The 11,909-nt window shown below is 40.2% G+C and overlaps 1 protein-coding gene across 4 annotated transcripts in view; it reads left to right on the forward strand.

Annotated features, from left to right (window-relative positions):
* The window catches only part of SNAP23 (synaptosome associated protein 23), a 42,712-nt gene that overhangs the window by 27,501 nt on the left and 3,302 nt on the right, over window positions 1-11,909 (forward strand). For all 4 annotated transcript variants that reach the window (XM_045013507.1, XM_045013504.1, XM_045013508.1 and 1 more), the window contains exons 6-7: window positions 4,965-5,114; window positions 5,728-5,872. In XM_045013507.1, the coding sequence (XP_044869442.1) occupies window positions 4,965-5,114; window positions 5,728-5,872 (295 nt within the window). The remainder of the gene's footprint in view (window positions 1-4,964; window positions 5,115-5,727; window positions 5,873-11,909) is intronic.

The raw sequence follows: 11,909 nt of genomic DNA on the forward strand, positions 1-11,909 counted from the left end.
ACTTGCTTGCATGTTTGATGGTTTTTTACTGTTCTTTTTTCTATTCTCTCCTAACATACCCACCTTCCACTTACTTAATAAAAATGAAGACTAAACACTAGAAGCTGGATTCAATTAACTGGTGAAAGCGGACTTTAGGACAAAGTCAATCTTGTGCCACAGCCTATACTGTTAACCATCTGTCTAAGGTGATGTTCTAAATGGGTATGTGTTTGCATGGGCATGATGTTTGCATGCAAGACATGTTGTGACTGTCTGTGGTTTTGTGGTGGTCCAGTGTATCATTCATGTCTATAGATAGCATGTTATAGAATGGATTAGGCATGGGAGCCTATTAACTCTGACCCAGCTCCTTGAGGAGAGGCTGTAAATACCAGGGCTGTACCAGTTGATGTTTAGGATCTTAAACATATTGACTTCCTTATCAGGAAGGTGTCAAACTATTACAAATATGGAGTAATAGTTTGGAAAATTACTTTGGTATTTTTTAATGTGGCAGTCATGTTTGTGTTTCAGTGACTCACTCAAACCTGTAGAAATAAAAAGCTGGTCTGTCTTATTGTCCAGCACCATAAAACTCCACCTGGGGTGTAAAAGTAAAGTTGCATGTTCAGACTTATGCATCATTCCGTATGGCAAATTCTACTTTTACTTACAACTGTGGCACCCCATTGAAGAATAGCAATCTTTATTAATCCTGCACAAACCAGAATAGAATCAGCATGCTCTCCCATAATTGTGTTGCATCAATGCTAACAAGTAAAAAGTAGAAGAAATGAATTTTTCTTACTAAAGCAAGTTCCTTTGAGTGAATAAACAAAAGGGATCAGATCTGAGTAAGCGCCATACCAGAAATGTGACTGAATGCATCAGTTTACGTTGGTATTTGTAGAGCTCTGCTGAGGGTGGTATTACATGGGCTCTGACCAAAGACTGAGGCATTCTTCTAAGCTAGAGTTGTCTGCCCTTTTCCTCATTCCCAGAAAACAAATGTGAAGTTGCCTGTATTTTTGCAGCTAAAACTTGGGCAGAGATTCTAATGAGAGCATCAGTCTTCATCTGATACTATTATCATTTTTCTTAGGACACATTTCTTTTATATCACAACATTTTGAATAGGTGCTGCAAAATTTTAAACTTAGTGTTCTTGAAAGGTGCCACACTGACAGAAGTCCTGTAGTTACAGCATAGGTTTAGTGCCAGTGAAAGCTTCCCCATACTGCCCTGCAAATGTTTGGCCCAATGGAGAATTAGAAGGAAAAGGGTAGTTCAGGCTTAATGGCCAGTTTAATCCTTGATCTCACTTGTGAGACTACCAACAAACAAGCATAGTATATATGGGGTGGTTACAAAACCTCTTTATTAAAATTTTAAAAAATTACACTTGTGTAAAATTTCAGAAACCTCTCTAACTTGTCTATAGATCTACTTGCCTTTTTAAGTCATATTTCATAGCTCCTTGCCACTGCTGCTATGGTTATAATAGGGCTTTTGCCATATCAGGCCATCTTTGCTTTTTCTTGGATAATGCACTAAAATCATAATGGTAAGTATGACTTAAGTTGTCCTGTGTTTAACACATGAATCTATTGCTGGAAAACTACCTGAAGAATCAAGGAGAGATGGCATCAGGAAATCACCTCTTGAATATATCTGAAATGCTAGTTAAGTGCATAAATGTTTCCCAAGGTTGCTTCAACCTCAAGGTACCTCTTGCTCATCCCCTGTTGAGGATTGTGTCCAAATCAAAATAACTATGCTTCCCTGTTCATCTATAGTCTTGTATCTAAGATGTTGCAGAAAATGACGATTAAAATCTGATTTTTAAAAGCATTAAGGCCTGGTCTAAATACAGCTTTTGTACCAGTATAACCCTTTTGGTTAGGGGGTAACTTTTTTTCCTCTCAAAATATTTATAGTGCCACAGCTCCTACTGTGAATGAAGTTATACTGCTACAAAGGTGCTTTATACTGGTATAATTTATTTCCATACTAAAAGGAGAATATAGTTATAGTATTTTGTATTGCTTTAACTATACCGGTATAGTTAAAGCAGCACAGCATTTGTGTGTACACTGCAGAGATTTTTTGCCAAAAGTTATGCTGTTTTAATTGAAGTGCTTTTAATTAAAACCGTTGTTGCATGTCCACACTAGCTCCTTGTGTTGGCTGAGTGCATCCACACTAGCAGCTCTTGCATTAACATAGCTACCACAGTGCACTGCTCTCTATCCCACTGTGCAACTGGCAGCAGAGTGCTTTGGGAAGAGTTTGCAATGCCTCATGGGGGAGGTATAGCATCACATGATGCAGGTTTCTCAATCCCATCCTTCCCTGGGCATCCTACTAGATTGCCAGCTGCTTTTCAACTGAAGTGTGTAGGGAGGGAAGTGGAATGTACACTGCAATGCCACTGGGAGAGAGTGTGATGGGGCATGTGAGAGAGAGTGGGTCGGGGGAGTATGTATGTGAGAGAGTTGTCAGCATGCGGTCTCCAAGTTCAGACAGCCATTGGAAGCAGCCAGTCCTGAGGCAGGGAGTGTGTGGGGGGGGGAACCCCTGACATCAGCCCCCACCTCCCTCCCTGGTTCTGCACAGCAGTGTCTGTGTGTGTCTCTCTCTCTCACACACGCATGCCCCCTACCTCTCTCTGCCTGCCTCTGAGTTCATAGTATGGGAGAGAGCAGCAGTCCACATTAATGATTTGCTTTTTGTTGCGGGAGCTGAGTGGCATGCTTAGCTGTCAGACCTTCATGGAGCTTTAACAGGGAGGAGCACATGTTTGTGTAGCAGGAATGCAGGGCAGTCGAGTTCAAATCAGTGAGCAGAGTGGTCATGGCAGGCATTGTGGGATACTGGGGGAGGTCAGTTATGACAATATAATGAATGACAATGTCACAGTGATGCTTTGTTGCTTTAAGTTTGCCACAAAAAGCCCCGTGCCTCTCGTCAAGGTGGTTTTATTTTGTTGCCAAAAGTGACATTGTACACCTCCACTGTTTTGCTGCCAAAAGCTGCCTTTGGGTGACAAAACTCTGCAGTATAGACAAGGGCTTAGTGATTTAGCAGCACAATTGCTATTGAAAGTCACTGGTCTTTTTACTTTCAATAGGACTTGTGCTCAAGAAGAGGATATGCCCATTACTCAGTTTGGGATTGGGGGGGAGACAATAACAGAAAATGTGGAAGTACTAAATGCCTTCCTTGTTTTCACCAAAAAGGTTGGTTAGCGATCAGATGTTTAATATAATGAATGCCAATGAAAATTCGGTAGGATCTGAGGCTTAAAACAGGGAAAGAACAAATTTTAAAATGACTTAGACAAGTTAGATGTCTTCAAATCGGCAGGGTCTGATGAAATACATCCTGGAATACTCAGAGCTGACTGAAGAGATGAGTTATTAGCAATTACCTTCAAAAACTCATGGAAGACGAGAGATTCCAGAGGGCAAAGAGTGCCAATCCATAAAAAGAGGAATAAGGACAACCCAGGGAATTATTGACCTAGTCCACCTCAGTATCCGGAAAGATAATGGAACAAATAATCAAGCAATCCATATGCAGACACCTAAAAGATTAAGTAATAGTCAACATGGATTTGTCAAGAACAAATAACAAACCAACCTAATAGCTTTCTTTGATAGGATAGCAAGCCTCATGGATGGGGGGAAGCAGTAAACATGGTATATCTTGACTTAAGTAAGGCCTTTGATACTATCCTGCATGACCACCTCATACATAAACTAAAGAAATATAGCCTAGATGGAGCTACTATAAGGTGGTGCAGAACTGGCTGGAAAACCATTCCCAGAGAGTAGTTATCAGTCGTTCATTGTCAAGCTGAAAGGGCAGTTCCAATGGGGTCCTGCAGGGATCAGTCCTGGGTCTGGTTCTGTTCAAGATCTTCATAAATTATTTAGATAATGACAGAGTACATTTATGAAGTTTTTAGATGATACCAAGATGGAAGGAGTTGCAGGTACTTTTGGAGGATAGGATTAAAATTCAAAATGATCTGGACAAACTGGAGAAATAGCCTGAAGTAAAAAGAATGAAATTCAGTAAGGATAAATGCAGAGTACCGCACTTGGGAAGGAACAAACAATTGCATGCATACAAAATAGGAAATAACTTTTTAGGAAGGAATAATGCAGAAAAAGATCTGGGGGTTATAGTGGATCACAAACTAAATAGGAGTCAACAATGTGATACTGTTGCAAAAATAAACCTGAACATCATTCTGGGATGTATTAGCAGGAGCATTATAAGCAAGACACAAGAAGTAATTCTTCCACGCTACTCCATGCTGATAAGGCCTCATCTGGAGTATTGTGTCCAGTTCTGGGAACCACATTTCAGTAAAGATGTGGACAAATTGGAGAGAGTCCAGAGAGAAGCAACAAAAATGGTCTAGAAAATATGTCCTGTGAGGAAAGACTAGAAAAACTGGGTTTGTTTCTTTTGAAGAAGACTGAGGGAGGACATAAGTCTTCAAGTACATAAAACAACATAAAGGGTTGTTAAATGGAGGAGGGTAAAAAATTGTTCTCCTTTGCTTCTTGACCTGTCACCAGAGGTTATGGGCTTAAATTGCAGCAAGGGAGGTTTAGGTTGGACATTAGGAAAAACTTCTCAACTGTCAAGCTAGTTGAGCACTGCAACAAATTGCCTAGGGAGGTTGTAGAATCTCAGTCATTGGAGATGAATTGGAGGTTTTTAAGAATAGGTTAGACAAAACACTAGTTATTCCTTAGTCCTGCCTTGAGTGCTGGGGACTGGACTAGATGTCCTATTGAGGTCCTTCCAGTCCTACACTTCTGTGAAATCACTTGGGTGCCTTTGAAAATCCCACCCTGAAAGAAATAATTCTCTTCCTCCCTTGCCACCTGGGGGAAAAAAATCTGGTGTCCTCTCTTTTCCCTCTATTGATCTAGCATATATTTGGGTTTATCTCTTTTTGTTAGAACAAAGAACTTTGAGTCTGATAAGTCATACAAGTCAGCCTGGGGTGATGGTGTGGAGAACTCAACAGACCGTGTTGTATCCAGCCAGCCAGGACGTGTAACAAATCAGCCACAGACCACTGTAGGAGCAAGTGGGGGATATATTACACGGTATGTTGGTCCATCTTCCCCCCAAAAGTGTATGCCATTAAGATACCTTTTAAGTCAGTTTCTTCCTCCCAGAATGTATTCAACTAGAGTGGCTATATAATAAATCCTTACTGTCAATTGGAAAGGAAGCCCTTTGATGAATTGCTTTCACTTGGGGATTTATATCTGCAGTTTCACTCCTCATAGCATGCAGTGCTGGGAATAATTACTACACTTGACTAGCCCCTGGATGCATATGAGCTCGGTGCTCAAATTATTGTGGTGAATGTTGCATTAGGATTTGCTCTGTCACATAATGAAAGGGCACCTGACACAGAATTTGAATCCCTCTCTAATAGAGTAGAGCATAATCTGCCAGTGGTTCTTTGTTTTGAATTTTGAGGCCATTTTAACAAAACCACTTTGTCCAATTTCTTTCAGCAAAATGAATTTAAGGACAGATAGTAGCAGGCTGCCTGCTGGAATAGGTGGTGGTAAAGTGAAGCATCCCCCCTACTCTGAAAATGTGGGTTGTGATGAGATGTTTTAGTGGAAGTTTATTGAACAACATTTTGGCAGTGGGGAAGCAACTTTCTGGTTCCTGAACACAGGGGTCTCCTGGTACTTTCAACAGGATAACAAACGATGCCAGAGAGGATGAGATGGATGAAAATCTCGCTCAGGTGGGAAATATCCTGGGGAACTTGAAAAACCTGGCTTTGGATATGGGCAGTGAGATTGATTCACAAAACAAGCGAATAGACCGGATAAATGAGAAGGTAAGAGGCAAATAATCCTGTTCTTGCCATCTCCATCTTGGATATAGTGACACAAGAGAAGAATTATAGAATACTCTTAAATTAATGGGTTCACCATGCTGCCTTTATGAGCATTTGCAGTGGTCAAGTGCATCAGGAGTATGCAGTCGTACCATACTAAACTTTTACTACCAGTTCCTGAGCATATTCAGTATCTTGCAATTATTTGAACAATAAAGTATGTCCTTGGTATCCTCTGTCTACACAATTCAGAAGCACAGGACCTGGCATGCTTATGGATTAGTGTTGTAACTGACAAATCACAAGATTGGTCACTGGTGGGAGTCTTCTATAGACCACTAAATCAGACTAGAGAGCAGGATGGCTCTTTCAACATCTAGCTACAATGTGTGTGTATAGAGGGAAGGGGTAACTGTTACCGTAGGGGAGTTCTAACTGGGGGACGTATGAAGGTCTTTGTTGCCACTTAATGACTAGAAAAACTTCTTTGAATTGCTTAAACTTATCTATAGCTCTCTAACAAAGTATTACACCCTGCTAACAGTAATTTTATATTATGTTTCATTCTGACAGATAAAGATTAATTGATCACCTAATTAAAAATTAGTGGTTGCCTATTACAAGTGATAATGACCTAATTACAGTTATGTGCCAACTGAATATAGTCCTGCCCAGTAATATCTATATTTGGTGTGTTTTTTGGCATCTAGAAAAGTTCTCTTAACTCCTAATAACCACTCACATTAGAAGAAAAAAATTAAACAAAAATAATCCATTTTGCTCATAATGGTTTCAGCTTTGGGAAATTGGCCCTTTTTAAAAAAAAACAACAAAAAAACAAAAAAAACCCGCCACAATTCTGCAATAATTAAAAATGTTTTCATTTCTTGAAAAGCTATTCTGGTTAAGAAAGGAAGTGGAAAGCAGTACTAATACTATGTATGTATTACATGTAATCAGAATGGGAGGAATTGAGGGCAAGCACTAAAAAGTAGCAATAGTGAAATGGCTACAATAAGGATATTTGTTAAATATCAGGAACAAGACTGGTTAGTTTGATAGTGACTGAATCCCATATTACCCTTTTTCATGATTTTATCCAGTAAAAATCTAGACAACTGCAGCATAATTAAATGTCAATCAACGTTATTTTATGGACAATTTAATAGATCTTAATCACTTCTTGAAATGATTATAAATCTGTTTGACAAAGGTAACTGTCATAATATACTTAGACTTACTAGTTCAATATGACTGTCTATTTAAAACAAATTAGTGCTATGTATAATCAATGCAGTGCACATAAAGTGCATTAAAAAGTGACTGATTATATCTCAAAATAATTATAAATGGGAAATTATCCTCCAGTGAGGGTGTATCTAGTTATGTTCCCACAAGGATCTGTTCTTGACCCATTGCTATTTGATATCATTATCAATGAGCTGGGAAAAACAAAATTACTGCTGGTGAAATGGAAATGACAGGTCAGCTCTACAGAGTGATCTGTGTTGCACAGTAAACTGGATTTACTTGAACATGCATTTTAATATAGCTAAATACAAGGTCACATCTAAGAATCAAGAACATAGGTCATACTTATGAGATGGGAGACTGTATTTTGGAAGACAGTGACTCAAAAGGACTATAAATCCTACACAACTGAATGTGAGCTATTGGTGTATTGTGATGGCTGAGGGCATGTGTGACCTTTGAATGCAGAAGCTGGGGAATTATAGTAGTGTGGGAGCACCACTATAGTTAATGTTGTGTCATGACATCTGTTTAAAGGTTGATCTTTCTAAATCCTCTAAAATCAACATGCATAATCAAATTTCTTTGAAATGTTGGCATGCCTCGGGAGGATGCAGGTTATGGTTAGTAACCCAAATTTGGAGTAATTTGAGCTAGAGGTTCTGGATATATAATCCCAAGCCTCCAAAATAATTACCATTTAAAAAAAGTTTCGAAGTGGGTTTGTTTGCCCAGAGTTAGATATCAAACTGTTGATGTGATGCAGGTCAAAACAGTCTCAATCTGTCAAGTTTTACCCACGATGATGCATGCCACTTACTGAATGTTTGGAGGACCCAAACTGAGAACAGTATTCAAGACTATACCTCTCCCCCCCACCCCCACCCCCATACACTATGCATGTGCCAATACAAAGAAATGGGTAGAGGGGGTTTCCATCCCTGCCCCCCCATTTTATGTGCTTTAAACTCAACTCTTGTAAGTGCTCTAAAATCCCAATAGTTATTCAGATTGCTCTGACATTTAGTGTGCTTCACGGGGATATTGGGTGGTGTTAATGATCCAAATTTGGGGTCCCTTAGCCATGAGAAATGGGCCCCCAAAAAAGTTTCCTTTTGCTGCTTTGTATTAAGCTGAGAGGTACTAATGACAGGTCTGTGATTCATCCACATTCAGGTTGGAGGGCAAGTTCACAGCCATCAATTAACAGAACTAAGGATAAGTTATCACAACCCTCCATCTAAGACAAAAGGAGTTTTGGACTACGGGGCTGGAGGTTGCTGCAATTTGGAGTCCATGGGTGGTAGTTTTATTTTGGAGGAATGTAATCAAAGCCTTTGGGGGTGAGATTAGACTTGCAAATATTTCCTGGGGAGGCATTAGGGGGCAGAGGAGTAGGGCAATAGAGGGAGAGGTGTTTGGGGCTGCAGCAAGGGAGACAAGGGAAGTTGGGGGCTCATGTAAGGGAGCATATAGGCATATGGCCCCTGCCCTGCACCCCAAAGTGCTGCCAGTGCACTCCAACCTTCTGGGACCCCAACACTTCCATTGTAACCTAGTTCTCCTTCACTCCAGGCACTGTATGTGAGTCAGGTTACAGGAGGGGGCAATTAACTGCAATAAAAACATTTGTATACCTGGGAGTGAAGACTTTGGGGAGATGTGTTCCCTGCTTACGGAGGGGAGGCCTGGGCAAAGTAGTGGGGAAGGGGCCACGGTGGAGCAGGGCGAACACATTGAATGGGTCACAGGCATGGCTTCAGAGAGGTTTCAAAGCAGGGCTGTGGGGAGGTAAGGACAGCTAGCTCAGTATGCAAATTATAGATCATAAGTACAACTGCCTGAATAACTAACTCCTGGTATCTCCTCCTGTTAAAAAAAAACTAGAAAATTCAGTGGCAAAAAACTATGCTAACACAGAGTTACAGTGGTGGTATATCATCCCCTTGCAGAACACTGAGTTGAGCAAAACTCAAACTTCTGAAAACTAGGAAATGCACAGTTCATTGCTCCAATCCGCTGTCCCCTAATGCTCCCCCCCCAAAAAATCTGCATATCTAATTTCCCCCGCAAAGGAAATGTGACCTTAACTCTGCCCTCTTCAGCAATGATCCACTATACCCCATTAACAAACACACCTTTACTCTGCCAAACATGCCGTTGCTAAAACGTACAAATTCTTCACTTCCTTTTTACAACCCCTTCACTCATCCACAGGATTCCATCTAACGCTATTAAAGGACAAAATGGTGCCTGGTGGTGGGGTGGGGATTTGCCCACATAACCTTCCCTCTGCCCTCTTTTGAGTAATGCCTCACTATGCACATACTCACACTGGCCCTTGGCACTATAAGATTCAGGAGGTTCCAGATCCTAGTGTACGTTCACACACTTAGCCAACTCCTCAGAACAAATACCACGTGTTTAAGAATCACTTCACAGGCTTTTACAACTCCCTTATGCTTACTCACAGGATACCATCTCATTTTCATTTAACCATCATTAAAGCATTAGAATCTTTGTCAGCAGTGAGGTGGAATCTGAAATCTCCTTTATAATAAAAGCCCTATGCTCTGCTATTGACAATGTGCACAATTCTGCATAAAAATAATGAAGCATATTGCATCCTGAACACGTACCTCTTCCCTGTCCTCACACACGAGGGTACAAAACCTAGATATCTTATCACAGTCACAGCTCTGTCACGTACCTCAGAGTATTCCACAGATCTTGCAAACACACCTCTATGAAGCAGAGCTAACTACTGCCTCCACAGTTCAGTACAGCTATGCCTGACACTGACCACACTCATTTTACATGGAGTGCATGTAGATAGTAAATACTTAGACTGCTCTCATGTCCAGACTCACTGCTAACACGCTTTGTAATAAAACTCCTGTACCCTGCTAATTATAATGTAGACTATTCCACATTGAAATGATACATGCTGGATCCTGAAGGTACATATGCAGCTCTTCCCTTTACTAAGACATGTCAGAGGGTGCAAAAAGAGATCTCCTCTTATAATCAAGGCTTTGCCACACACCTCAAAGTAAACCACATATAGCCTCGTATCACAAACACACTTTTACCAAGCAGGCCTTCACCATTTAGGGTAGGTACACCGACACACTGACTGCACTTGGAGAATATGCAAATAATTCCCATTGGCTACTGCTAGCTTGAGGGAAGGTGACGTGGGTAACTTTTTTCCTTTTTATTCTTTAATAGTGTTAGATGGGATCTTCTGGGTGAGAGTGAATGGGTTGTAAAAGGAGGTGAAGAGCTTCCACACTTCAGCAGCTGTGGGGTTGGCAGAGTAAAGATGTTTGATAACAGGGCATATTGGGGTATTGCTGACAGAGTAAAGGTTGCATGGCAATTTTAACTGTGCATTTCCTGGTTTTCAGAAGTTTGAGTTTTGCTCAACTCAGTGGTATGTTATCCTATTGCAGAACACGAAGCAACCTTACCTCTGCATTAACATAGGTTTTTTGCTATTGAATATACAGTAGAATGGTGGTGTTGCCAATGTATATGGCTTTATTTAGACTGTTACTAGAACACTGTCCAATTCTTATACCCGCACTTTAAAAAGATTGTAGACAAATTGGAAAATGTGCAGAAAAGAACTAAAAGAATGATTCGAGGTCTGGAAAACCAGCCTTACCAACCTAAAGAAAATCAACCTATTAGTTTAGCAGAGAGGAGGTTAACAGGTGACTTGACCAGTCTATAAGTATCTACAAGGGGACAACGTTCTGACAGTAAAATACTTTTTAATCTGGTGGACAAAGACATAAGATTAAATGGCTGGAAACTCAGCCTAGACAAAATCGGACTAGAAATAAAGTACAAATTTTTAATAGTGAGGATAATTAACCATTGGAATTGCTTATCTAAAGGTGTAGTGCAGTCTCCAGAGTTTGCTTGTTTTTTTTTAAACCAAGATTGGATGTCTGTCTAAAAGACGCCTTGGCTCAACCAGACACTATGGGCTTAATGCTGAAATTACTGGGTCAGGTTCTGTAGCCTGTGTTTTGCAAGTCAGACTAGAGGATCATAATGGTCCATTCTTGCCTCAAAATCTATGGAGCTTTGATCTTAAGAGAGATCTAAGAACACTGCCAATCGCCTGATGGAATTGGCTGATTCTTGGATGCTTTAGTTTAATTATAGGTGTATGCGATCTTACTGTAATTTTTTTGTCAAGGCCATATTGTTATGACAACAGTACATTCAAAAGACTCATGGGAGTCTGTTTTACACAAAATACCTTACCAATTCTTTCCTTAGTGTTTTTAGATTAATCATTTAAAATTGGCAGTGCATCCTTTTGCTCATTTTGCATAAATGATGAATGGATTAATTTCTCCTATATTCTAAGGTCTGAGTACTGTGGTATATTTTTAATGTTGAGAAGTTGTGCCACAGGAGCTTTGAGGATTACTATTTTCTATGGACGAAATTGAGTAGGGGAAAAAAATCCTATTTTTGTTTTGGTGGTGGATTCTCTCCACATTCTCAAATCCCTTCCCTTAATTCCTCCAATTCACTGAAGCCAGTCGTTTTATTTATTGAGTTGCCTTGTGGGGCTTGCTAGAGAGATTTGACTTCTTCCCTCTAATCATTCTGCCTTTGCAAAACTACCAACCCCTGCTGAGCCAATCGGTAAGAGCTCTTGTTTCCCTCCTACCTATCCCAATGGTAGCATCTTGTACTTCTGTAGTCAAGCTCACAAAGAAATTTTGACATAATTTTTTACTTTTTTTTTAAACCAACCTTT

Source organism: Mauremys mutica, chromosome 4 (genome assembly GCF_020497125.1).
Source record: "Mauremys mutica isolate MM-2020 ecotype Southern chromosome 4, ASM2049712v1, whole genome shotgun sequence".
Lineage (NCBI taxonomy): Eukaryota > Metazoa > Chordata > Testudines > Geoemydidae > Mauremys > Mauremys mutica.